The sequence below is a fragment of the Malania oleifera genome, chromosome 6 (genome assembly GCF_029873635.1).
Source record: "Malania oleifera isolate guangnan ecotype guangnan chromosome 6, ASM2987363v1, whole genome shotgun sequence".
In the NCBI taxonomy this organism is placed as follows: domain Eukaryota; kingdom Viridiplantae; phylum Streptophyta; class Magnoliopsida; order Santalales; family Ximeniaceae; genus Malania; species Malania oleifera.
In genome coordinates, this window is record NC_080422.1 from 43,966,168 (window position 1) to 43,992,969 (window position 26,802).

Sequence of the window (26,802 nt, forward strand, 5' to 3'; positions counted from 1 at the left end):
AGGTTGATGCTGGTGGATGAAGACATGAAGACAACTGGGGTGAGTGACTTAGGTGGATTTGATGATTGCTCAAAAATGACAATTATCCTTGCTCCATTGTGGTGGAGATTGCAATGAGGAATTTTTTTCGTCTGGCTTCTTTTGGAACTGCGGAGATTCTGTAGTTGTGACTGAGGGAATTGGGCAAGGACGTGAGGAGGGGGGCTCAAGTAGGCTGTGATGATGATGAACAGAGGGGCAGCATTGATGGTGGAAAAATTGATTTCCTGTGTTTTTTTGGTGCTAGAACTGTGTTGTGTGAGATGGGGAATTGAGCTTTGTTGGTACTATAGATTCACAAAGATGGGAGAGTGATCGATTCCAGGAATTGGCCCTTTTACCACTTGATGTAGGACAAGGGGGAAGAAAGAAAAAAAAAAAGGGGGGGGGGGGTGGGAGAGGAAGAAGAATAGGAAGAAAAGAGTGAAGAAGATGGAGAGAGTAAGAGAGAGAATGGATTAAATAAACTCAATAAAATTCATTCCAAGCTACTTGACTATGACAAACCTATATATAAGCAAATTAGAGAACATTAGGGCATGTTTTGTTTTGTTAACAGTTTTCATTTTTCATTTTCAGATTTCCAAAAAACTACAAAAATGTTACCTTGTTTTTTGGTTTTCCAATATTTCTATAGGAGATTTAGAAGACACTAAAAGATGTTTCCAAATTTTCTATACAATTCCGGAAAGATGAAAAACTGATGGCATTTTTGTAATTATTTGGAAAACTGAAAATGGAAAATAAAATTATTCCACAAGTGAACAGGGCCTTAGTTTCTAAAACCAATTAAAATATCAAGATAACCAGAAAAACCTAGAAATCCTAAAAGAACATCGATATAAATAAAACCCAAAAATTACTAAACTCAGGATCATGTGCTCATGTGCTCATCTGACTCCTTTCCATTCCTCGTCGCATAGTGAATAAGTGAATATGAATCACTGGAACTATAACATAGTAACCATGGGAATTTTCTTAATAATTTTTTTATCTGTTAATAATTTGTTCTTTTGTGTTAACTTAGGACTTTGAGATTTTGAAGATAAGGTTTTATATGTGCTGACATTTTGCAACTTTTTGTGTCTTTTTCTGGGTAAAAAGTGAATTTAGAAAAAGTGGGATTGCTGGTATTAATCTAGGAGGTGATGATAGATCTTTTGGAGTTGGCTACTTTAGTGGGGTGTGCTACCCTTGACTGGCCTTCGTTGTATTTAGGCGTTCCCTTGGGTGGTAATCCTAGGTCTGTGAGCTTTTGGTCTCCTGCGGTACAGAAGGTGTTGAAGGGTGCTCTTTTTTCATTTGATGGTAGGGTAACTCTCATTCAATCTTGTCTTTCTAGCATTCCTCTTTACCTTTCGTCTATTTCTAAAGCTCCTCTTGTGGTGGCTAGGACTAGGACTATTAAGAAAATCATGAGAGACTTCTTTTGTCTAGGGTGGGGAGAAGAAAGATCATTTGGTGTGGTGTAGGTCTAAAAAGGAAGGGGGTTCAGGTCTTGGGAATTTGGTGTCTAAAAACATTGCCTTAATGAATAAATGGTTATGGGAATTTTCTTTAGAGGAGAACCCACTTTGGCATAAAGTAAATAAAGTAAATTTGGCATATAAGGAAATGGATGGGATACTTATGTAGGTTCTCAATCATCTTGTGAGATTCCTTGAAGATTTATGTCTCATCTTTACCCACATGATATTTCTAAAACAAATTTGAGGTGGGCGACGGGATGAGTTTTTCTTTTTTGGGAAGACCCTTGGGTGGAGGATTTGGCTCTTTTCATGTTGTTTCCTCATCTGTATCATCTTTCTTCATTACATAATGGTCCTATTTCTTCCTTTTTGCTTTCTAATGGAGAGAAGTCTTTGTGGGATTTTCATTTCCATAGATTTTTGAATGATAGAAAGGTGGAGGAAGTTGCATCTTTGTCAAGTTTATTGGAGGGTTGATTCCTTCCAATAAGGAGGTTGCTTTTTTGTTCCCTCCTCTCTCTCTCCATTCCCTTTGCTTTCTTCTTCGCCTCTTGCAAGGAATGCTGCAGAGGCTCTGCAGTGGCTGGCATCTCAACTAGCTCTCTGGATCGGAAGCAGAAGGCATCAGCTCTGACACCATTTTGATTGACTGTTGGATCTTCAGACGAAGAAATCAGAGCATTTAGAGAGTGGATCAAATCTTTGGACGACCAGCAGTGCTACCACCTGCCGTCATGGCCTTGCCATATGCCGAAACCTACTCATCATAGAAATCGATAAGTTTTCTTATCTCTTTCTATAATAAATTCTCCAATCTGATGCTCTGTTTTGACCCACTCTTCAATTTTTCCCTTGAGTGCTCTTTTAAAATCTTTTTTTTTTTTTTCTTTTCTTTTTTTGGATTTTAATTTGATCTACCTTGTAGATCTAATGCTTTAGACTTACTGGTGGCTCCTTCTTGAGATTCCAACCACCGAGTTTGTGTTCTTAGATCTCGAGCTTTGCTGATGTTTGGAAGGGGTTTATGGTTGAGACATTGGGACAATTTATGGTTTATTGACTGGGGTTTTCGGTTTGAGGTGTTGGACCTAGAATCATACTTGTTTTCAGCAGAGAGATTTAGGCTCAGATAGCTGGTTTGTGACTAGGCATAGCTGGATAATGACTAGGCTAGGATGGGGCTGTAGGATAGGGTTCTGCTGTCTGTTATTTATTTATTTTTGTGATGTTTTGGCTCTGGTTTGCAACTTTGCATACAACATTGCTCACATGCTCATTAGAAATATACATGATTGTATTCTCATTTGTAAAAGCCATTCATGCATTATTTTCATTCTTATCACATGCAAATTCATGCTGATTTACAAGATATTCAAAACAACTTGTGGACCAAACTTTGATTTCAAGAATATTATGATTTCTAGTTAAACAAATGCATTTTTAACGACAACATTCTATTTTTCAAGAACAACTTGCACTTGTGTGGTTTCTAAGTTAGAACATGCACACATTATGTTGTATGACTTATGCACTAGACATATTGCCACCCCAGATCCTTTGAAAAGAGAAATATATACACACTTTTCTTTATATACATATTTCCTTTATAGCTTTCAATACATGGCTTCGATATTTAGTTACTAAATTTTATCATTCAACAATTGTTAAATACATACAGTCTGCCCGTGTAAGACTAATTGCCCTAAACATTTCTAACACACAGCCGATCCCAAGCCTGGATAAAGGCGCAGGGTTGTGCTAGCTAGTTGACAGCCAACGTAAACTTGTCAATCCAAATGATATGAATCCTTATCAAATATTCACTGGGGTGTTCCATATGAATGATGTGTTTCATTTATACCACTTGTATGTAGCGAAAAATGGGCAAGGTTTGGGAGATGGGGTCAAGGTTTCGCATCTTCATATTTTTGATGATACTATATTTTTTCTATAGGATCATAAACCATCCGTTAAGAATATCATGTGTCCCCTTCACGTTTTTGAGAAGCTTTTTGGGCTTAAGATTAATATGGGTAAGAGCGGTATCGCAGCTATTAATATGGCTGTTGAGAATGTTAGGGAGCTATCTGTGGTTTGTAGTGTTTTGGAATGGCTGCTGCTCTATCTTCGGGTTCTGTTGTGGGTAACCCTAGATTTGCTAGTTTTTGAGGTCCTGTCATGAAAAGGGTTTCTAAGAGAGTGGATGGGTGGAAGGCATGCTTTTTTTATCTTGGTGGTAGAATTACTCTTTATCCAGGCCTATCTTTCAAGTATCCCTTTATATATTTTATTTTTTATTTTTAAGATCTCAGCAAGGGTTGCTAATAAGATTGACAAGATTATGAGGGATTTTTTGTGGTCGAGGGTAGGGGTAGTAGGGATCATCTGATTAGTTGGGGAGTTGTGGGTAGGTCTAAATAGGAGGGTGGTTTGGTTATTGGAAATCTAGTGTCTAAAAACCAAGGTCTTAATTTCGATTTTGACTCAAATTTCAAAGCTCCAAAAGTACAGGAATATCGACGAAAATTTCGATTTTGATTTCGACGTCAATTTCAATTTCGATTTGAAAAAATAATGGAAATCAGTAGTAAAACATGGAATTCTTTGTGAAACTTTAGAAATGGTTAGCAAACATAATAATGTAAGTTTTAGGACTAATATATTACAAGTTAAATACATCTATGTTGTGTACGAGGTGGAAAATTTGTAATATAGTATGTTTATCAAACATATTTGTAAGATCATGTACAGTAAACATATTCAGCTAATACAAATGAAATTCATAAATCATTTAAATATTATTTATTATACAAATAATGATAATTTATACATAAATGGTTAAATAAAATGCTGCTGTAAGTTTATGTTTTCATATAATTTCAAAAGCATTTGAAATAATATTTTGGTTCTATAAAAATAAATAAAATAAATTAAGAGAGAAATTTCACAGGATTTGTTGCTAAGAACATTGTTAATTTGAAGAAATCCTAGACTCTTCAGAAATTTTGTTTTTGTTTTTTTGTTTTGTTTTGTATTTGTTTTTGTTTTTGTTTTTTTTAAAGAAAAAGAACAGTTGTAGATTATTAATGAATAGTTTTTGTTTAAAAGTTCTGTATGTTATTCTGTTTGTGAATAGGAGAGCAGCAGACTTGGACCCTTTGCAGCCCTTGCTCAAGAAATGCATTCTCCTTCTGGAGAAGGAAGTGTTGCCATCTAATTTGGAGACTTCAAGGCCAAGGATGCAGCTGGAATTCACATCCGTGTGGCTTGGAATCAATGCCTTGTAGGAAATTTCAGCTCAGATTTTATCTTTAGCTCTTTAGTATGTTCATGTTTTATTCCTTGCTGCTTACGTTTACATCTGTATTTTGAAGGCTTGGTTTCTTGGAACCTTCAGCATTTGAAGAAGGGATATTGGAGCGCTATCCAATTTTCCTGAGTATTGTGCTAAATCATATAAGTGACGAATCAGATGAATTTCTGCATGCAGTTAAATGCTTGAGACATCTTTTTGAAATGCTTGGTTTGTTAACTTCTCATTTTGTTTTTCCATAGATTTTGACACATTGTTTGGTATATATATGCTGTTTTTCACTACCATTTGGGCTTGCTTTTAGGATGTAAGCTATGGTTGAGGTCTACACTGTCTCCAAGTGTGATGCGCAATACATTGCTGGGTCAATGTTTCCATAGCCGAAATGAGAAAAGTCATAAAGAGATTTTTGATCTTTTCCAGCCTTTCCTGCAGGCATGTCTGCGAGGCATTCTGCTGTTATGTTTTCAACTTTCAAGTTCCTTTATCAATAAAGTTCTTATTCTCCATGCATGTATTTCTTAGTTATTTTCATGTTACAAGTAGTTTTCTGACATGTTGGTGTGAATGGTTATATATCTAGTCTTTGGAGGCTTTGCAAGATGGGGAACATGAAGAGCAACGGAGACATTTTCTTTATTTTCTTCTCCATCAAGTGACTGTGAGCAACAATTTCAGTATTCTAATGAGAAAAAAGGCTTGCCAGGTTCTCTTTTTTTCTTTCCATTCTAGTTTGTCAAAATTCAGCTTTATTTAGCACGTCGACATGCTTTTCCATTTTAGTTATTTATTATCTTTTTGGCTCATGTTTCTTACTGTTAATTGCAAGATTTGTATCGGCAGATAGCTCTTCTTATTATTCATCGAGGTTACAAGATGAACCCGCCATGCCCACCTTTTGAGTGTGCACACATGTGGTATGCAGTTTTGAGTTCTATTTGCTCTCTTTGAAATTTATGTATAGGATCTCCGTTAGAGAATATGTTAGGTGTTAGCCTTGTTCAAATTTGAATTTACTTTTTCGAAGTGCTGACTAGACTTTTTGCGTAACCCTTGTTTGAAAAATATGCTAAAGCCATGGTCTTAAATTTCCACGAAATTGTCAAAATTTCAATTGGAATTCCCGGTTTTCATCACCCTCGAAATTGAAATGGCTGTCAATTTCTGCCTCGCATACTTTTTGTCAAACTCTCAACAAATCATCCTAAATTTATAGAAATTTTGAAATTTTAGCAAAACTTGTTGAAATTTTAACTATGGAATGAAATTTCCTCGGAATTCAAATGAGATATTCACGAGTGAAGTGAAATTTCTCTTTTAATTTATTTATTTTTTTATTTTTATCAGAACAAAAGATTATAATGAGGTATTTTGAAATTATTTGAAAAAAAAACTTACAACAACATTTTATTTAATCATTCATGTCTAAATTATCATTATTTGTATAATAAATAATATTTAAATGATTATGAATTTTATTTGTATTAACTTAGTATGTTTAATGCCCATTATCTTACAAATATGTTTGAAACATATTATATTACAACTTTTCCATCTCATACACAACATAGATGTATTTAGCTTGTAATATATTAGTGCTAAAACTTACATTATTATGTCTGTTAACCATTTCTAAAGTTTCAGAAAAGAATTTCATGTTTTACCCTTCATTTCCAGGATTTTTTCAAATTGAAAGCGAAATCAAAATTTTTTTTGAAATTTCTGTACTTTTGGAGCTTCGAAAATTTGAGTCGAAATCAAAATTTAAGACCTTGGCTAATGCTTTTACCATTCAACTTGCTGGATTTCATTAAGTTGGAATCAAGTTATCTATAGAAGTGTATTTTTGTAAATACCTATACCTTCCGCCTATGAATCAAAAAGGAAGGGAAATTGTATCTTCTTTATTTGTTTTTATTTTTTATTTTTAAAATTTTTATTCCTCAGAACCCCATATGAAATTCAGAATTTTGATTATTAGCCCTTCATGGTTGGGGAAACTAATAACTGATTATACCTGCACAGATAGATGAGAGGTCGACAAGCCTTTCCACATGAATATGCAATTGTTCTGATGTTGGACAAGAACTAAGGAGAAGCAACATTTATGTAACTCATTTTTTTAGCTATTTCATTGGACAGGGGCCCTTCTCTTGTGTCTTCATTGAGGGACTCTTCGCTTCACAGTTCTCTGCGGCAACCTGCCTTTGATCTTATTCAAACTATTATTGTGTCTGATGCTGCTGCCTTGATAATGTCTTTGCTGACTTGCCATATGCCTCCAAGTAAATATAGCAATATGTTTGTTGAGTTGGATGATGAAAAGGATGATGATGGGCTTTTACTTGCTTTCGAATTTGAGGATGATATTAGTTCTTGGAGTGAATTTAATGCACAGGGTAAGATTACCTCTCAGGAATATAAGGGTTGGATGTGCATGCCTATGTTATGGTTTGATGTGTTTGTTGAAATTGATCCATCAGTTCTTCCTACATCATTTTCAAAAGCTGTTTTTTGGGCTCGATCACGTTTTTCAATGGTAGAGCCTGAAAATAATGCTGAAATGTTGGCTTCTGTTAGAGATTGGTTGTCATCCAGTGCTACAGAAATTTCCACTTCATTTGGGTGGAAAGTTCCAACAGGTTCTGATGATGGTGGACATGGGAAGGAGTCGAAAAACTCAATAAAGTTGTCAATGATGCAAGCCCCCTTGGTGAGAACATTCAAAAGGTTTGTAAAGTTTCATATTTTTTCTATCTGTCTCGTTTGTATTGTAATGTTGCTTCTACTGCATTAAATTTTGTTTTGATGCTGTTCTGGTTGGTTAGTAAATAGAAACATTTGGAGAAAAATCTGTAGAGATTGTGTCAAAATTTAGAAACTCATGAAGATGCTTGAAAATATTAAAATAATCCTATTTATTTTAGGATATGGGGTTTGGATACTTCTTGGTTCACTTAAGTCATTTTATTCTCATTGAAACTGGAGTTTTCATTCATTTCCTCTTTCTATCGAGTGTGGAAGCTTAAAATCCTTTAGAGGTAAAGGTATTTGAGAGGATGGCCATTCTAAATAGAAGTAACACCTACTGTTTCTTACTGATTAGAAGACCATACATAGCTCTCTACCGATGTATGTGGTGTGTTATGTGAGTAGTGAGGATTGTGCTCATTAATTTCTTCATTGATCTTTGTCTTGGTGCTTAAAGCACAAACTTTTGGATTTGTTGGTGTTAACTATTTGGAGCAGTGTTTTAAAAGGCGTTCTCAAGGTGCGCCTTGAAGTGTTTTGGGCCTAAAACGCTCTAAGGCATTAGTGGAAGTGTGTAATTCCTAAAAGGCGTACGCCTCATGGGGAGAAGGCGTACGCCTCAGGTGTAAAGTCCTGCCTTTTTACGCCTCAAATGGCAAGGCGTACGCCTTTCAGGATTCTTGATTTAAAACATAAATTAAACAGGGCAGAACCCAGAATGCATCGAAAGCCCTATCCTCCCTCTCCCACGAAGCTTCCTCTATTCTGCTCCCTCGACGAAGCCTCCAGCGAGTCTTCTCCTCGACGATAGCCTCTGCTCTCTCTCCGACGATTCCTCCTGAACCTGCTCTCTCTTCAACGACTCACCGGCTGCTTCCAACGATTCCTCCAAGCTTTTCGTCTCTCTTTGATGATTCGACGTTCCCTTCCAAACTCTGATCTGCCTCCGACGACTCCTTCTGAATTATTTTTCCCCTTCATGAACCCTTCAGAGCTGTCGTCTCTCTGCGGCGACCCTCTGCAGTCTCTCACCTCTCTTCGCGACCCGCTCACCCTCTTGTACTCTCTGCCACTGTGTTGGCTGCGGCTGCCTTTTAGAAATTAGAATCTTGAGACATTTTTGATTTGACTTTTTCTTATGGTTCATGCTTGTTTTTTTAATATATATTGCTTGTGTTTGTTAGTTAAAATTTAAAACTTAAAATTGGCCTTTATGATATTGACAAATTATGTTTTTATACTTTTTTCTCTATTATTATAAAATTTTTCACATTTTTTTATTATATATAAATTAATTTTATTTATTAATTATTTTAAAAAATATAGTCCCAAAATGCGTACGCCTTGCCTCGTGGAGGGTAAAACGCCTCGCCGTATGCCTTCACCTTTTAAAACATTGATTTGGGGGCTTTTCTCGTTGATTGGTTTTTGAGGTTTTAGGAGGGATAAGATTGCAAGAGTGATTTTTTGGTGTGCAGTTTTTGCTGTTATATAGCTACTTGGTCATGCCCCGAACCCGCCAGGTGGGGCCCGGGGTGTGATGGGACCATTCACTGTCTCTGATACCATTCTCACAACGGAAATAATAAAACAACCACAAATAAAATACCAGAGTTCTATGCTATTCAACCCAAAATGTATATCCATATGTCCATACACTTCATATTACTTAACTAGAAATTTAAACATAGCTTTACACATAACTGTTCTCACAACCACCCAAAATTTACAAAAATACTAACCCGACCCCCAGAGCTTTCTAAGCTCGATCACCTGAAGGACCTGAAAAGTTTAATAAATTGCCGGGGTGAGACACCTCTCAGTAAGGAAAGAATAAACTATAACAATGTGTAGCAGATGAATATTTATTAAAAACAAAATATAACTGTTTGTTAATCAAGAGTAACTAACAAGCCATATGCAAACTGAACTCACACATAACCAATATTTATAGTGAAATTTCCTGAGGATTGGGGAGATTACACGCCCATACATGTAATGCCCCTTTGCTCTGATACCATTTGTAACCTTACCCTTTAATTCGGGTGCGGCTACAATTGATACCGATCAGGGCACTCACCTTACTCAGTAAGCCCTCGGGCAAAGAGATTTACTTTGCCGTAAAATTCATGCAATAATATTCACATATCAGTATTCACACACAATCCAATATAAAACATATTTTAGAAATCCACGTATTTACATACATCACCACACATCCACACAGGATTTAGTACATTCCATTCAATTCACATCCACACAGGATTCTACTCGCTTCATTCCCCAACCACCATCATTTTTAGTACGTGGCCCACATAGATCTGTTGCGTACTATCCTGTACGTGGCCCACATAGGGCTACTACATATATCTCAGTACGTGAACCACATAGAGCTACTGCGTACCACCCCGTACGTGGCCCACATAGGGCAGTTGTGTACTTTACTGTATGTGGCCCACGTAGGGCAGTTACGTATTTCACTGTACGTTTATGCTCACAGTAGACTGTATTCACCCAAACAGGCAATATTTACAACCAAACAGTATTCGCCACCAAATAGTGTTCACAGCCAGGCAGTATTCTCAACCAGACAATATTCACAAGCAAACAATATTCACAATCGAGCAGTATGTACAACCTGTTAATTATGAAAAGTTATTCTCATGCCACAGTTTTTTTTTCCCCAAATCTGATTTATGATCAAAAACCATTATTTTCCAATGCCTAAATCATTTAGAAAATCATACTATAAATATATAATTCAAATACTCGAAATTATTCGATTTAACTTATCAAAAAGCTGGTATAATTTTATTTCCCTTACTTGTTTCCTGAGAAGCCTGCTAAAACCCTAAACCACGCCTGTGGTGCTAAGAATTCCCAACCCTTATATCGCAGTATCTCCAGTTCAATCAACTTAACCCCAGTATATTTATCATCTAACACATTTTCTGGGTCCTCGTATTCCTAATAATTATTTAAACCTTAAAATAACTTACCTTGATTTTAGAGTGGTACCTAAGGACCCCAAATTGACAATCCGCTCGGATCAACTTGTAGAGAATCACCCCTAGATCATCGTGGTGGTTCCTGATTGTTGAAACGGGGTAAAATTGGGCTGGAAATGAAGAGAGAAGGAGGAGAGGCCGAAAGTTAGAGAGATAGAGTGAAGGAAAACTATTTCTCTCGCTGAAAATATGATTTGAGCCTTTATATAAACAATTGTCCTCGTGTCCTCATTGACGAGACATGTGTACTCGTCGACAAATCACAGAAGGGCGTTCATCGACAAAGACAATGAGTTCGTCGGCGAACCTTTAATGGCCTGAAATTCTCTGCTCTCGGTATCTCCTAGTCGACGAGTCTCTGCTGATGCCCCTTTCAAATTTCTCTTCTTTATCTTTATTTATTTTCCTTTTTTATTTTATTTATTTTTCTTTAATTTTCTGGGTTTTGGTTATTACATTGTCCCCCTCTTACAAAATTTTGTCCTTGAAATTCGTTAATCAATATATTCTATCATGCATTTCACACAAACGTTATGCTTTAACATGTAAACATTTGTATCACTTAAAATCAAATGAAATTATTACTCATCCTAACATAAACTCATTACCTGCGCCTCTAGCAGTGTCCGTCTCAGCTGGGGCAAGTGTGTAGACATGAGCTGGTCCGCTGCGTGGCACTAGATTGTTCCTTTGATTTTGATCTAGAGTGGGTGCATTGCCCAGTAGCTCACGACAATCTCGAGCCATGTGGCCGTACTTGCCGCACCGGTAAGACATAGGACCCCTACCCCGACATTCTCCCCAATACCTCCGATTACACCTCGCACAGTAAGAGGGTGTTGAGTTACCCCCTTGACCTTGATCACCCCTAACTGGCCTCTAACCCTTAGTATCTTTGTCTCCCCTCCCAGAACCCTATTTGACATCTGCATGGGAATTGGGAGACATGGGTCTCTTCCTCCGTTTTGACACATCTGCACTTCTCTGTAGACTCGACTCTGCTACGGTGGCTTTATCCACCAGTCCTGAGAAGTCTTGTATATGCTCGTGGATTCTTTGTTTCAGCCCTCTTTCAAACCTTCTCACCTTCTGATATTCATTTGGGACCATGAAGGGAGCGAAGCGAGAAAACTCCATGAACCTAGCAGCGTACTGCTGGACGGTGAGGTGCCCTCGAGTCAAGTTGAAAAATTCCTTTGCCTTCGCATTCCTGGTGGTGGTGGGGAAATACCGGTCGTAGAAGACCTCCTTGAAATGTACTTAGGTCATCACCGTGGGTACTGCCCGCTGTTCTTCCAATAACTTCACCGCTTGCCACCATCGCTCAACCTCTCCTGTCAGCTTGAAGGTGGCAAAAAGAGCCTTCTGTTTCTCAGTGCAATCTAGCACTATCAGTATTTTCTCCATCTCCTGCACCCATGTCTCAACCATGAGTGGGTTAGTGCCACCGAAAAGTAGAAAGTTTCAAGTGGGTGAATTGATCAATCGGACGACCTTGATTCACAGGTGGGCAACTCGATCCCTCGGGATCCCACCTAATCTCTTCCCTGACTTGCTGAGCTAAACCTCGCAGCAGTCTGGAGATTTCAATATCATCCCTGTTGGAAGCCCCTAACTCGTTTTCCCCTCCAGCATCCACATCTTTACCTTTGGAATCCATTCTGTAGATAGGACAGAGGCAAATTTAGAATTTCCATATCTTAATACAATTGGCACAGTTATAAAACAAAGAAACCAATTTAATATTTAAATCCTCAATTAACATTGAACACCCAATTAACCTCAATCATCTTAACCTTTGAGTTCTAATTCCAAATTTCAGGCTCTGCTTGGAAACATCACCGTCGATGGATTTACCGTGGTTTTTAAAAACCGTCCACTGATTCAAAAAATCACAGAAGTCCGTCAATGGATTTCTGCCTCCAAGTTACGAAACAAAACTCAAATTCCTATCAATACCTTAATCTATCCATTTCTACCCTCATCCTAACTCGAACCTATACTCTGGAATGAATTCATCTTAGAATCTACAGAATCTATAACCTAAAGGACCTTAAAAGTTTAATAAATCGTCGAGGTGAGATACCTCTTAGTAAGGAAAGAATAAACTATAACAGTGTGTGGCAAATGAATTTTTATTAAAAACAAAATATAGCTGTTTGTTAATCAAGAGTAACGGACAAGCCATATGCAAACTGAACTCACACATACATAACCAATATTTATAGCGAAAGTTCCTGAGGATTGGGGAGATTACACGCCCATACATGTAACTCTCCTTTGCTTTGATACCGTTTGTGACCTTACCCTTTAATTCGGGTGTGGTTACAACTGATATCGATCAGGGCACTCACCTTACTCAGTAAGCCCTCAGGCAAAGAGATTTACTTTACCATAAATATTCATGCAATAATATTCACATACCAGTATTCACACACAATCTAGTATAAATCATATTTCAGAAATCCACGTATTTACATACATCACCACACATCCACATAAGATTTAGTACATTCCATTCAATTCACATCCACATAGGATTCTACTCGCTTCATTCCCCAACCACCATCATTTTCAGTACATGGCCCACAGAGCTATTGCGTACTACCCTGTACGTGGCCCACATAGGGCTACTGCATATATTTCAGTACGTGGCCCACATAGAGCTACTGTGTACTACCCTGTATGTGGCCCATATAGGGCAGCTGCGTACTTCAGTGTACGTGGCCCACGTAGGGCAGTTACATATTTCACTGTACGTTTATGCTCACAACAGACAATATTCACCGAAATAGGCAATATTTACAAGCAAACAGTATTCACCACCAAACAGTGTTCACAGCCAGGCGGTATTCTCAACCAGACATTATTCACGAGTAAACATTATTCACAATCGAACAGTATGTACAACCCGTTAATTATGAAAAGTTATTCTCATGCCACAGTTTTTTTTCCCCAAATCTGATTTATGATCAAAAACCATTATTTTCCAATGCCTAAATCATTCAGAAAATCATACTATAAATATATAATTCAAATACTCGAAATTATCTTGTTTAACTTATCAAAAAGCTAGTATAATTTTTTTCCCCTTACCTATTTCCTAAGAAGCCTGTTAAAATCTTAAACCACGCCCGCAGTGCTCAGAATTCCAAACCTTGAAATCGCATTATCCCCAGTTCAATCAACTCAACCCCATTATATTTATCATCTAACGCATTTCTTGGGTCCTCATATTCCAAATAATCATTTAAATCCTAAAATAACTTACTTACCCTTATTTTGGAGTGGTGCTCAAGGACCCCAAATCAACAATTCGCTCCGATCAACTTGCAGAGAATCACCCCTAGATCATTGTGGTGGTTCCTGATCGTTGAAACGGGGTTAAATCGGGCCGAAAATGAAGAGAGAAGGAGGAGAGGCCGAAAGTTAGAGAGAGAGTGAAGGAAAACTATTTTTCTTGTTGAAAATCTGATTTAAGCCTTTATATAGACCGCTGTCCATGTGTCCTCGTTGACGAGACATGTGTACTCGTCGACGAATCACAGAAGGGCGTTCGTCAACGAAGACAATGAGTTCGTTGACGAACCCTTAATGGCTTGAACTTCTTTGCTCTCGGCTTGCGCTTGTCGATGAGTCCCTGCTGATGCCCCCTTCAAATTTCTCTTCTTTCTCTTTATTTATTTCCCTTTTTTCTTTTATTTGTTTTTCTTTTATTTTTTGGGTTCGGGTTATTAAAGCTTTGGCTGGAGAGAAAAGATCACATTTCATCTTTTGATTTGACAAGGATCAGGGTTGTTGTTGTTGTTGTTGTTTTGTTTTGTTTTTTTTTTCTTTTTAAAAAAAAAAAAAACTATCATGTAGGTTTTCTCTACAGGGTGTTTTGACAGAATGGCTTTTTTGGGTATGTGGAGTGATTGCTGGCTTTATTTGCTTAGTTTTGTTTTCTTATTTTATTAGTTTTTTTCTTGCTTTTATTTTTCTTCCTTTATTATTATGTGTATTTCTCGTCCTCATACATTATTCTTTCTTAATAAATTTCTTCTTCTTCACAAAATAAGAAAAATGTATGAAGAAAAACTAATTTCAATTTTGTGGAGCTTTTTGCTCAGTCAATTTTTCCAGAAAAATATTCGTGTTGACATTTTCAAATGAATTGTGGATATTTTGATGAAAAATTTATAAGACAGAAAGTGACTGCTCTTTCAATTTCTAGGGTGGTGAAAAGAGGAAACTTCAATAATTTTACAGAAATTTAAGAACATGAATTTGTGTATGTGAATGCACACGCACCCGTAGGCTTGACCAAAAATTTATATGGTCTGACAAACTTTTGGAAATTTAATACCTGGAATGCTCCTCATATCTTTTTAAGCTGTTTTCTAACATTTAAGGCCTCTGAAAAAAGCCTATTTTGGATTTTTAAAATTTAAATTCATTGTATAATCTGATCATTATTTACTTTGGAAGCATGTTATAGATTTACTGCACATTTTATGGTTCGAATTGAGCGAGGAGAACTTCTGAAGCAGTGGACTTGGGAACCAAGAATGGGTGAAAGCTTGATCCTCCTGCTTCTGGATCCTAATGATGTGAGTGTGTATTTGGAAATTTTATGCATCCTATTCCTCCACATCATGACTAAAGAGATGAAACAGGATTTCATCTCTTTATCTGCCCCCACGCCCTTTGTTTGTGCTGTGGGGGTGTGGGTGTGGTGAGGGGCTTATCCTTTGTGGTTCCTTTTACTGGGGTCTGAGGTTTAGGCCTTTTTGTTTTTTGGGTGCAGAGTGTGAGGCAAGTTGGAAAGTGTATCTTGGAGCAGGTTTCAAACACTCGAGGCCTTGCAAATGGTTTACAGTTTCTTTGCTCCTCTTTACCTTCTTTGTCTGCCACTTTCTTTGGCCTGAAACATGCTTTGAAATCGGTAATACTTCTTTTTTGTTTTTTTTTTCTTGGTGTTTGGTTGGAGTTGGGGGGTCTTTTGCTTAATACAGTCCCATTAATTACATATACCAGAACTGATTTGTGAGTGTGTTATCTGGACACTGGACATGCATAATTGTAGACAATTCTAGTCTTTTTGTTCTTTCTGTTTATTTATATAAGCTACTTATTTGTGTCTTTCTTTCATAAATAAGATTTTCATGTTTTAAAAATTCACGATCTTGGAATGTCAACTCATATTTCTGTCTACTGCATGAGCTCATAACTAGATTCACAGGGGTTGATATTATTTTGTGCAATAAGCAGATGTCCCATCTCTCTTATATAGTTTTGTTTCATTTCCAGGTTGAACTAGATTCAGGCCTATTAAATTTTCAGGCATTGCACAATTTTTTCTTTGTTCTGTGTAAATTGTTGAAAGAAGTGTTTCCAAGTTCTCGGGAGCATCCATCCAGTGACTTAAATATCTCAAAGTTCTCTTCACAAGGTGGATTTCTAGTTGATGCTTTAACCATAAGTGATCATAAAAATCTGTCTATTGTTGACTTAAAATCTTGGGACAAGTTCAGTTGCTTACTGGCGGAAACTGCATGGCCTTTTATACGGAAGTGTTTGGTAGAGGGGAAGGCTTTTATTGATTATAGATACTCCCAGGTATTGTGGCTAGCCTCCTATTTCAATTGCTTGTAGCTTGTCATTAGCATTTTTCATGAAAGCATTTGTCCCGTTTTATACCAATCAGATTGTGTATGCTTTCCCCCTGTGTGCATAATTGCCCAGATGGCATCATTCCTGATGACATCTATCTCAGTAACCTCACACATGATAAACTATGAGATTTGGAAATCATACTGATTCGAAGATCCGTGAAATATGGAGGAGCTGAACCCAAAGTTAGATGGGGTGCTGTGCAAAATATTCTGCTAATTGAAATCCAAATTGCTTTGAGCCCTTGTAAAATTTATGGGACTGGGTTTGGTAATTTAGTTTATAATAAGATCAATGAGCCTTGGTTTTTTGCTTTAGTACACGACATTATCATGCTTTTCAATTGGCTTCACTTATTGGGCATTTTTTATCTTGCTACTTCTTTTTTGTGCCAGATGACATGTGTCCGCTTACTTGAGATCCTTCCTGTTGTTTTTGAAAGACTTCTCCTTTCATATCATAAACTGTCTGGAAATTCTGTGATGATGGTGGAGAATGTATTTGATTTCAAATGGCTTAATGATTTGGTTGAATGGGGAAATTCATCACTTGAAGTCATAGGCAGATATTGGAAACAAACTATATCTGCTTTGCTGGATTTACTTCAAAGATCATGGAGTGACAAACATACAGCAGTTATCAGGGCCATTGAATGTGTAATTTCACGTGGTGAGTTTTTCACTTATTTTATTTTCAAATTTAGAAATCATGTTCTTATTGGTGATTTATCATTGTCGTTTAATGTCTATTACATTATCTTACATGTTTTTCTATTTTAGACAGTGTTGCAATGGATGAGTTCGCTAAACAAGTATCACACCTTTCTGTTTCATTATCAAATGAAGCTTTTTATAATGCTGGAAAAGCGAATTCAAAAGCTTTGAAACCTGATGGCTTGTTATGTGAGACAGAGTTTTCTGCTCCATGTGCACGTCCCTCCTCCATGGGGGATGAAGATGTACAGATTCTTGACTCATTAACTGTTGCGAACAAAAAGGAGAGCAAAAATGTGATTGTTCTTTCTGATGATGAGATGGAGAAAGATATTTCTTCTGAGATCAGTCAATCACATACTGAATCAAAGCACTGTAGATTGGATGCCAGTACGCTGGTCCCTGTTGCTGAAAAAAGAGCCGTAATAGGTGATCTTGCAAAGAAAGTTTCTGATACTGATACATCACAGAATATGTTGATGGCTTCCCAGCAAAGAGATGGGACGGGTAGTTCTAGTTTAGTTTATCAGAAGCAGGATTTTTCTACATCTAGTAGCCAGCTGGTGTCAGCATCTCTCAAATCAAAAATTTTAGGGAGCAGAAGAAAAGAAATAAATTTAGAAGGTAGCATAAATAATTCTTTCCCATCTCAAGGTAGCGTTAATTTGAAGGAATCTTTTGATGGAACTGTATATTCCAAAAACACAGATAACAAATGCAACACTATGGTTTCTGAACCAAGTGATGTAGTCGTAAAAGAGTTGGTACGTGATACTGAAGATAGTTTGTGGGAGCTTGCACTTAAGTCTGAGAAGGGTCATGAATTGTGCTCAAGAAAGCCAATAACTAATCTTCCTAAGAGGCAACTCATCCAACTTCATATGCCTTCGCAAAATAGATCTGGCTATTTGCATAGGCTGGAGGCTGCATTAAAAAGGTTTAAGCCTCCAAATCTTGATGAGTGGTATAGGCCTATTTTAGAGATTAATTATTTCACAGCAGTGGGGTTATCATCTGCAAGTGAAGATGAGAGTCGAAGTGTTAGCAATTTAAAGGAAGTCCCTGTGTTTTTTCAATCACCAGAACAATACGTGGATATTTTCCGGCCTTTGGTTTTAGAGGAATTTAAAGCGCAGCTGCATAATTCCTTTCTAGAGCTGTCTTCAATAGAGGATATGCATTGTGGCAGTTTATCTGTACTATCGGTTGAGCGGATTGATGACTTTCATCTTGTTCGCTGTTTACATGATAACAATGATTCAGCAGCATCCAGAAACTGTTCTGAAAATGACCTTGTTTTGCTAACCAAACAGCCTTTGCAAAATTCTTCTCATGAAGTTCATTTAGTTGGAAAGGTATTTTGTTAATATTTCTTTTGAGACTTTGAAGGGTGTTGCGTGACAGTCCAATGCAATTATGCCAATGGTCATATGAGTTTACTGTCTAAGTGTGCTCATTCACATCTGCATATTCAAATTAACTTCTCATAATTCGTGCGGATCATATTCATGCATTTACCATTGACTTTTGATTCACCATATTTATGTTTATCATTCTGCAGGTGTTATAATTTTACTGAACCAAAGAACCCAATGACTTCCATGATGACTTTCTTATTTATAGATCTGATTGACTCTAAACCCTATGTGCTTGTGTTTCTCTACAAGATGTTTTGATTTCGGATTCATTATGCTCTGATTGTCTTTTAAAAACTAACTGTCTTTTAAAAACTAATTGTCTTTGGAGTGATCAAAGTTATATCTAAATATATATTTATATCTCGAGTGCAAGTGCTTTTAGTGATGCTTGGAAATTCATAAGCTTATTGGATGGTTAGAGAAAATTCTTTGTATGATGTCTCTACTAACTCATAGGTCAGGGAAACAAATCCAGAGAACAATTGCAACTAGGGTGCATGAGGTTCTACTATCTTACAATAAATAATATAGCATGAATGACTTTGTGAAACATCATGTATCATGGTCTTCACTAAATATATGATCCATATGCTATGTGATCTGTGTGATGCACTCACACTTTCTTCTCTTGGCAGTTTTGTATTAAATGAATTCCCTGATTTATTCCCTGTTTTTTCTTTATCCACTACTCCCCCAAGCAAAAAGGAAAAAATAAAAGTTACTTCAGCTTTGGACTTTTTGCGAATTTATGGTTGAAGGAACATATTTAATGACTTCTTTGTGCTTTCCTTTTTCTATGTTAGAGCTTAAGCTATTGGGTTGTGGACCAACAGTGTGTATCAAATTCAAATTCTCAACACTTCCCAACATGTGTGACCTGATTGCTCATAGAGAGGTGGACAAATAATGAACAACAGACAATATTGCCCTTACTGCAGATTTTAGCAATTCCTGTCAAGCTGTTTTCATTTACATCATATGTATGCAAGTTGTTACAAATAATATACTCTATAAGCTCAAAGATTTGGTGAACAAATCAGCTAGTTGATATTCAGACTTGACTTGTCATAAATGAATCACATTCCGCATGAGCTTTTCCCAAAGAAATTAGTCTTCCTTGATATTTCATGGATCACTGGATTCAAGGCAATATGAAAAGCTATATGATGATCAAACAATAAAATCATAGGTTGAAGATGTCTGAATCGAAGTCCCCCTAACATATCTTCAACCAACCAACTCACAAGTAGTGTCCGCTATTGGCTTTATATGCACTCCCACTAGATTTAGCCACCGTGGGATTTTTCTTGCTCTTCTGTGACACAAGATTACCTCTTAACAGATACACAGTATTTAGTAGTAGATCTATGAGGTAGCGATCTGGCTCAATCTCCCACAATTAAGAGTGTGACCATGATTTTGATATGACAGACCTTGACATAGTTCGTCTGTGACTGTGAGATACCTCAGAATGTGCACATCATTCCAATGAGAGGAGCCTCAGAATTGACTAACAACATTAGCTGCAAAAGCAGTTTGTGATTTTGTAACCACTAAATAATTTGTCTTCCCATACTGTGGTCTATGGAGTCTTCTTGTTAACAACTTTCCTTGATCAGCTATAATTTTGGTGTTGGGATCCACAGAAGTGGGTATGGGTTTAGATCCTAACATTCTTGTCTCATGGTAAATAAAAAACATAATTTTGTTGGGACAAAGAAATACTATGACATGACCGGGCTACCTCAATACCCAACAAACACCTCAGTTAATTCAAATGGTATGGTGTCATCCATTTTAGTGAAGGGGTGTACATAGAGTAATACAAAGTAGATTATGAAAAGGTTGCATTTGCACTGATGAAGAAATGGTGTAAAATTGGACAGTACTACCTGTATCCCTAGACTTAGAGAATAACCTATGAAAGTGCACTTAATGGCATGGGGACCCCATTTGTCATCCGTCATGAGTAAGCGACAAAAAAAATAAACCAACCAAATACACAATTAGCTAACCAAAATGAGCTCTATATAGAAAGAACTGAAAGTGGGTCCTATACATTGAAAACTGAAGAAGGCAAACAATCAATTAAAGTACATCTTGTGAGAATTACATTAGACCAGAACACGTCAGCGACATTCATATGAATAAAAAAGATGGGTTCAATTGACCACAATATTCAACAGAAGAGTTATCGTGTTGGTTTGGGAAAATATATAATATTTGGCTTCTCTTTGGTCTTTGGGGCAGGGGAATTTTAAAGAGGGGGGGGTGGGGGGTGAGCTTTTCTGATATTCAGCATGATTGGCGTTACATGTTGGATTGTTAGTTTGCTCTGATTTTCTTTATTGATTGATTTATTGATTTTTTAAAGTTTTTTGGTTTTTTCTATGGTTTTTTTGTTTGGATTTTCCCAGACGTTGCTAAGAAGATTTCTTATTCTCCTGGTTGTGCTTTCTTAATCTATTAATGATATTCTTCATTTTCGAGAAAAAAGAGTTCTTTTCAGTTCGTTAGGAAATGCTTGAGGAACAAATATGAATAAAAAGTGTTCAACTGACCAGAATAGATTGTCTGCTCTTTCACTCACTCTCTGATTCATACTGGAGTGTGAACGTCAGATGATCGGTAAAGAGTGCTTGCATTAATAGAGCTCTTAATAGAGTCAACACCAACAATTTGCTGCAGAGCAGGAGGCTTTCAAAGGCTTTGTTCCTTAATTTCTGTTTTCTGTCTTCTAACAGTTTGGAGACTGTTGTGGAATAGATTGTTTGGAGTATTTGGTGAGGTTTCTTTTGCAGGATTCAGCAAAAGTACAGAAGCTGGTAGTTTGGGGAGATGTTTACAATTTTCTATTGTATGTGGGATTTTGTCGAAGATAATGCACGTAGTTGCCTTTTTACCATTGTTTTGGGACAGGATACGATATTTGAAATCTCTGTAGGCTTTCAGGGCAGGCTGTTTTAAGGGTACTTGTTTTGAGAATGTTAAGTGTGGTTGGAAGGCCATATTGTGCTGATTGTGTTTTGTTTTTTGATTTCTCCTTTTATCTGGGGTATACCTTGTTCTATTTGATGTACATTCTCTTTTTTATTCTAGTACATATTATTTTTCTATAAAAGTATGCCTGCATTAGTGGTGAATGCACCAAACAGTATGAATAGACAAATAATCCAAATTTTAATTTCATTGCGGAAAGCTCAAAAATGAGAAATAACCCAAAATAATTCTTTCATTAAATAAAGCCATTAAGCTGTAAAATATGGAATAATAATCCACAGAAGTTACAAAGTGATGCAATGGCAAGTTTAAATTTGCACAAGTAGGGCCCAAAGAGCTGAATGAACTAACATAAAAGTTTAGTGACTTATTAACACGAGAAGCCAATGGTACACAACTATTCTTTTTGAAGCAAGTGGATTTGCAGTCCAATCTAAAGAAACAACAGAGACTCTTTAAACTTTCCCAAATGGCCTAAGCTACATTGTATCTGAACGGAGACTACTGGATGATGTAGGCTAAATAATAAATGCTGTTAGATTGATAACCTACTAAATCATCCTTCTCATAAAATCCTGAACAGTAACTGAATTAGGGAAAATGCTGTGAGATGTTAAAACCAGAGATGATCATGGATTCAGGTCAGGGGTCATCCCTGCTGTTTAAGGGGCTGTGATGAGTGACCTGTTGCGAGCTTGTGCATGAGTAGGTGTATAGTACTCTACCTTGAGATGTTGTTTGAACAAGAAAAGGAAGCATGAAGACCCCCAACCAAGGTTTTAGATTCTGTTTTGATTAAAATTTTGAGGCATAAAGAATATGGAAATTTCAATTCCTTTAAATGATGAAAATTTTTATTCAAAATTTATTTTTTAAAAAATTATGGAAATTAGTAGTAAAACATAGAATTTTTTTTTTTTTTTTGGTATTATGAAACATTAGAAGTTTTCAATGGGCATAAATAATGCAAGTTTTAGAAGTGATATGTAGTGTATAAGTTTGAAGAATTGTAAAATGACAGCCATATCAAACATTTTCAATTAATATAAATGAAATTCCTGGGATATGCATAATGGATGGTGTCATAGGGGCTAACTTCATTGCACTCAACTTGATGCGAGCACCAAGTGGCACACTTGGTTTAGCAAATGACTCACAATTTCGTTGGTTAAGTCCTACAAGTGTGTAACAGTGAAACAACAATTCGCAAGGCAACAGTATTTACGGGAGTGACACCTCCCAACCTTTTCTCTTATTCAAAGACGAGGATTACACACTCTAACATGTGCAGGAACGGCATGCATGAATCCCCCTATGTCCCCTGCCTCCCATATGTTAAATTAATGCACTGTTGACACACTCAATTGCCTAAGGTCTACAGTTAACAACCCCAATTGCCTAGGTTGTGTTGGAAGCAGCCTCCTTGCCAACCAGGCTAAACAAGTTATGCTTACAATAATGTGGCTAAAAACATGCTTAGATTTCAATTAACGAATTTACCCTGCAACCAAGCCTGGATGTCATCCTTACAAGGAAAACTGCCAAGTAGCTGCATCAATATGTTAACTCTGCAACATTTGACATTGGACATTGCATCCTGCCCATAGAAAACACTTTGTGTCAAGCATGGTTTCCTTAATAATGACTTATTCCACCTCCCATCAATACCATATGTCAATGAGGCACTTGACATAACTGAGTTAACCATCTAACCATGCCAAATAATACACACCACCGTAAGCAACCTTGTCAAGGACCATGGCCCACACCATGTCCATCCGTGACCATGTCGAGTAGGCAACTTAGCATATGTGTGCTCCCTCTTTAGCAACATAGAATAACCAACCATCGAATGTCAAAACAACCCATCACATGCCATATTAAGCTACTGCTGTGGCACATAAATTGCCCACACCTTATGCCTCGGCAATGTCAAGCTAATCAAGGGTCTGACAAATCACCCCCACCAGAAGGCACTGACATTCTCGTTGGGAGCCTGTCAACATAGTGCCTTATCTGTGTCTCAAAGTGACATAGTGTCACATCCCGTTCCCATGTTGCTTCTGCTTCTGGCGATCCCTTCCACTTGATCAAGTAATGGGTTCTTCGATTATTATTACTCTGTCTCTCAATTTTATGATCAAGGATTCTTTTGACATTCTCGTCAAACCGTTTCCTTATCACTAGTGGAACTTTGTTTGCTTGCCTCCTATCCTCATTTAAGAGGTCTGCATGGTAAGGCTTCTAGAAACTCACATGGAAAGTTCGATGAACTTTCAATCTGTCAGGCAGCTTTAGTCTGTAAGCAAGTATGGGCCTCATCTTCTGTTCATCCATGCACACCTACGCTTTGCTAACCCAATGTCTCAAGAACATAACTCTTGACGACAGAATTTACACTTCTCCTTCTTGACTTACACCCCTCAACTTGCGGAATACTTTCTTCAGGTGCTGCACTTGTTCTTCCAAAGAATTGTTGTAGACAATAATATCATGTCACCTGCACATGGTTACTTGAATTCTGAGTCTGCATCTCTTTTGTTCTTACATTGTGATTTTTCTTGGAGCATTTGGAATATATTATTTGGTATGTTGTCAGAAGCTTGGGTTTGTACAGATTTTGTTGAAGGAATGTTGACTATTTCTTTTGAGGGTTTTCGAAGAAGGAACGTTAAAGCTGCTCTTTGGAAATGTGGAATATATGCTGTGCTGTGGGGTTTATGGTTGGAGTGCAATGCACTGATATTTTCAAGGAAAAAATTGAATAAGTAGTTGGTTTGGGAGAAGATTTATTACTTGGCCTCTTTATGGCGCATTAGTATTGGATGTTTAAAGGGAGTAACCTTTTGAAATATGGTAATTCTATGCTAGTAGTTCTCGAAGCTCCATCTCATAAGCCCTAGCAGGTTCAACTATTCCTTGCTTGTCCTCGAAGCTCCATCTCAGAAGCCTTAGCAAGTTCAATAGTTCGAAGCTTCATCTTCGAAGCTTCCACTTGTTTTTCTTCGAATCAAAGGTCATCTTCTTTGATGACTTGAAAGCTATTCTCTGAAGGCTTGTTCGGAGTTTTAGTAGGGTTCGAAATCCGAAGCTTCTTCTTTTTATCATCGTCAGATCTAAACTTATGTTAAAAACCTAAGGATGGGTTTCTCCTTCTCTCGCATAACAATTCTCTTACCCTCGTGTGAACACAACTATGGTTTTGTTAGCCGTAGGCGGTGTTAAAGCCTCTGGAGCAGATCGAAGGAAAATCCTTCAATGTGAGATTGGATAAAAAGGGGGAGATCCCTTTACTGTGCTTGCTCGTGAATAAAGTTCTCAAAATAATTGGATTAAATTCACGAAGGAGGCAGTTTCCTGGCTTGCCGAGGTCTTTTAACTTTCATTCGGTTGGAAAGGGGCTCCAGAAGCGTTCGCAAGAAAAACCTTCATTGCTGGATGGCGATTAGGTGGATGAGCGTGGGGGAAGTTTTTGGAATTATGGCTGAGGGGGAAAGGTAAGAATTTTTTGATGTTCATTCTTGGAGGCGTAAAAGGAATTGAGTGGCAAAGCTTTGCGAATGTGTTCTGCAAATTTGTGAAGGAAATTTGTCATGATTTTGAAGGAGCAGGTGTTGCAAGAACTTCAGTCCCCAGATCATGGAGTAAGGTGGTAATGGAAGAAAAGTCAGGCAAAGGCTGCTTAAGTAGTGCACAATAGTAAAAATTGTGTATTAGGTGCAGGGCTGATCAATGATTGAAGGAACCAGGTTGTCATTACCAGATTACAGTGCTGCTCGATTGGAGGTGAAAGTCCATAATGTGCAGGGAACTAGGGTTCCAATGGTTGTTGCTAATATTGCAGAGACGGCTAGGGCTGTGATAAGGGATGGCGAGGCTGCAATGTCTGGGCCTGGTTGTTTGGTACTCATCCTAGATTTGGGCGAGGTTTATGAAAGGTGGTGCTTCTTTTTTAATGAAGTTGGGGCATTTACTAGAACAAGCCCAGTGTTTTGACAAGAATGATATAGGCCTTTCTTTGGATTCAAAACAAGTCTCTTATAAACAGGGACTTTCACAAATAGGCCTCGTATCTAGAAAGGCCGTGGGCAAGGATATGGGTGATTGGGACCTTCCCTTGCACAACACTGTTTCTGAACGAGCCCACTTTCCTCGACAAAATTTACTTATAGGAGAGGTGGGTAGTCAGCAAGATGCTAAAGAAATACAAAATCTCTCTCCTGCTCTCCAAAATAAGCATAGAATGGATCAAACATTCAAAGACAATCAGGATTTAGTTTGGTTTTGAAATCAGTTTGTGAAGAACATGATGATAATAATACAAGTGTTAGATTGGCTGTTGATTCTGGTTTTGTAGAGGGATTAGAGGCTGGCGTTAACAAGAATAATAAAAAAGAAGAAGTTGGATTGCATAGGACATCCGGTGTTTCGGGATTTATTTTTGAAAAATCTTAAGGTCCTAAGGTGTATATTTGTCAAAAGGCTGCAATAATGGATGCGGAAATGAAGAAATTATATGAAGCAAAAAGAAAGCATTTTGGTGAGATAAGGGCAAAGATTATAATGAGAGATTCTAAAGGAGAGTTGAGCAGTGTAGAAGATACACTTGCTAAGATGAAGGATATAGCAAGTGATGGAGTCAGCAAAGGAAGGGAGGCTAAGTTGGGGAGATTTTTTAGATAAAGATAGTGATGACATCAATGTGTTTAACTGTGGTGGTGGTTCACTGTTGGATGATATTCAGGAACAGTATGGATATGTTTTTAATTCCCGTGATGTTCTTGGGGACTTGTCATATATGTACATCCAACCCTGGTGGAAGGTTTGGAGGGGATTCCTAAATTTAGAACAATGGATGGGATAATAAAATGCTGCGCAATGATGGAATTTTACCTACACCAATGGAGGTGATTTCTAAGAAGGACGCAGAAGGCTAGAGGCCTAAGATATAATGGATAAATTGGATTTAAAAATGTGTGATGGTGGTGGACTTGAAGTGCACTTTGATTGGGTAAGTACAAAGTGAAAAAGGGTTAGAGGGAGCTTGCAAATTAAAGTGCTCAGTGAATTATGACGGAAAGGGATTGAAAAGGGGTTTTCTTTGTAGGATTACTTTTTGGTTATTTTTTATTTTATTTTTTATATGTTATTTTTTAATTTTAATTGTTATTTTTTATTATTATTTTATTATTTATTATTTTTTTAGATGGACCTATTTTCCCCTTATGTTTTAGGATCTCTTCCTCAATCTAATATACCTTTTGTTATCTAAAAGAAATTAAAAAAAAAGGGAGCGAGCTTTTAAGAAATTTAGCAACCACAAACATCAACAACAAAACCAAGCCTTAGTCCCACTAGGTGGGGTTGGCTATATGAATCATTTTCCGCCAATTTATGCGATCATTGACCATTTCTATTGATAGATTCAAGGATATT

General features: G+C 37.2%; 1 protein-coding gene across 3 annotated transcripts in view; it reads left to right on the plus strand.

Moving 5' to 3' along the window:
- LOC131158231 (uncharacterized) overlaps nt 1–26,802 on the plus strand; it is an 86,660-nt gene that overhangs the window by 31,738 nt on the left and 28,120 nt on the right. Inside the window, exons 5-16 of one of the 3 annotated variants that reach the window (XM_058112955.1) lie at nt 4,645–4,791; nt 4,883–5,031; nt 5,126–5,256; nt 5,405–5,527; nt 5,665–5,738; nt 6,964–7,220; nt 7,305–7,551; nt 15,061–15,172; nt 15,370–15,507; nt 15,873–16,181; nt 16,631–16,904; nt 17,015–18,303. In XM_058112955.1, the coding sequence (XP_057968938.1) occupies nt 4,645–4,791; nt 4,883–5,031; nt 5,126–5,256; nt 5,405–5,527; nt 5,665–5,738; nt 6,964–7,220; nt 7,305–7,551; nt 15,061–15,172; nt 15,370–15,507; nt 15,873–16,181; nt 16,631–16,904; nt 17,015–18,303 (3,250 nt within the window). Of the gene's footprint in view, nt 1–4,644; nt 4,792–4,882; nt 5,032–5,125; nt 5,257–5,404; nt 5,528–5,664; nt 5,739–6,963; nt 7,552–15,060; nt 15,173–15,369; nt 15,508–15,872; nt 16,182–16,630; nt 16,905–17,014; nt 18,304–26,802 lie in introns of all 3 variants that reach the window. The other 2 variants (XM_058112954.1, XM_058112956.1) reach the window with 2 other exon arrangements.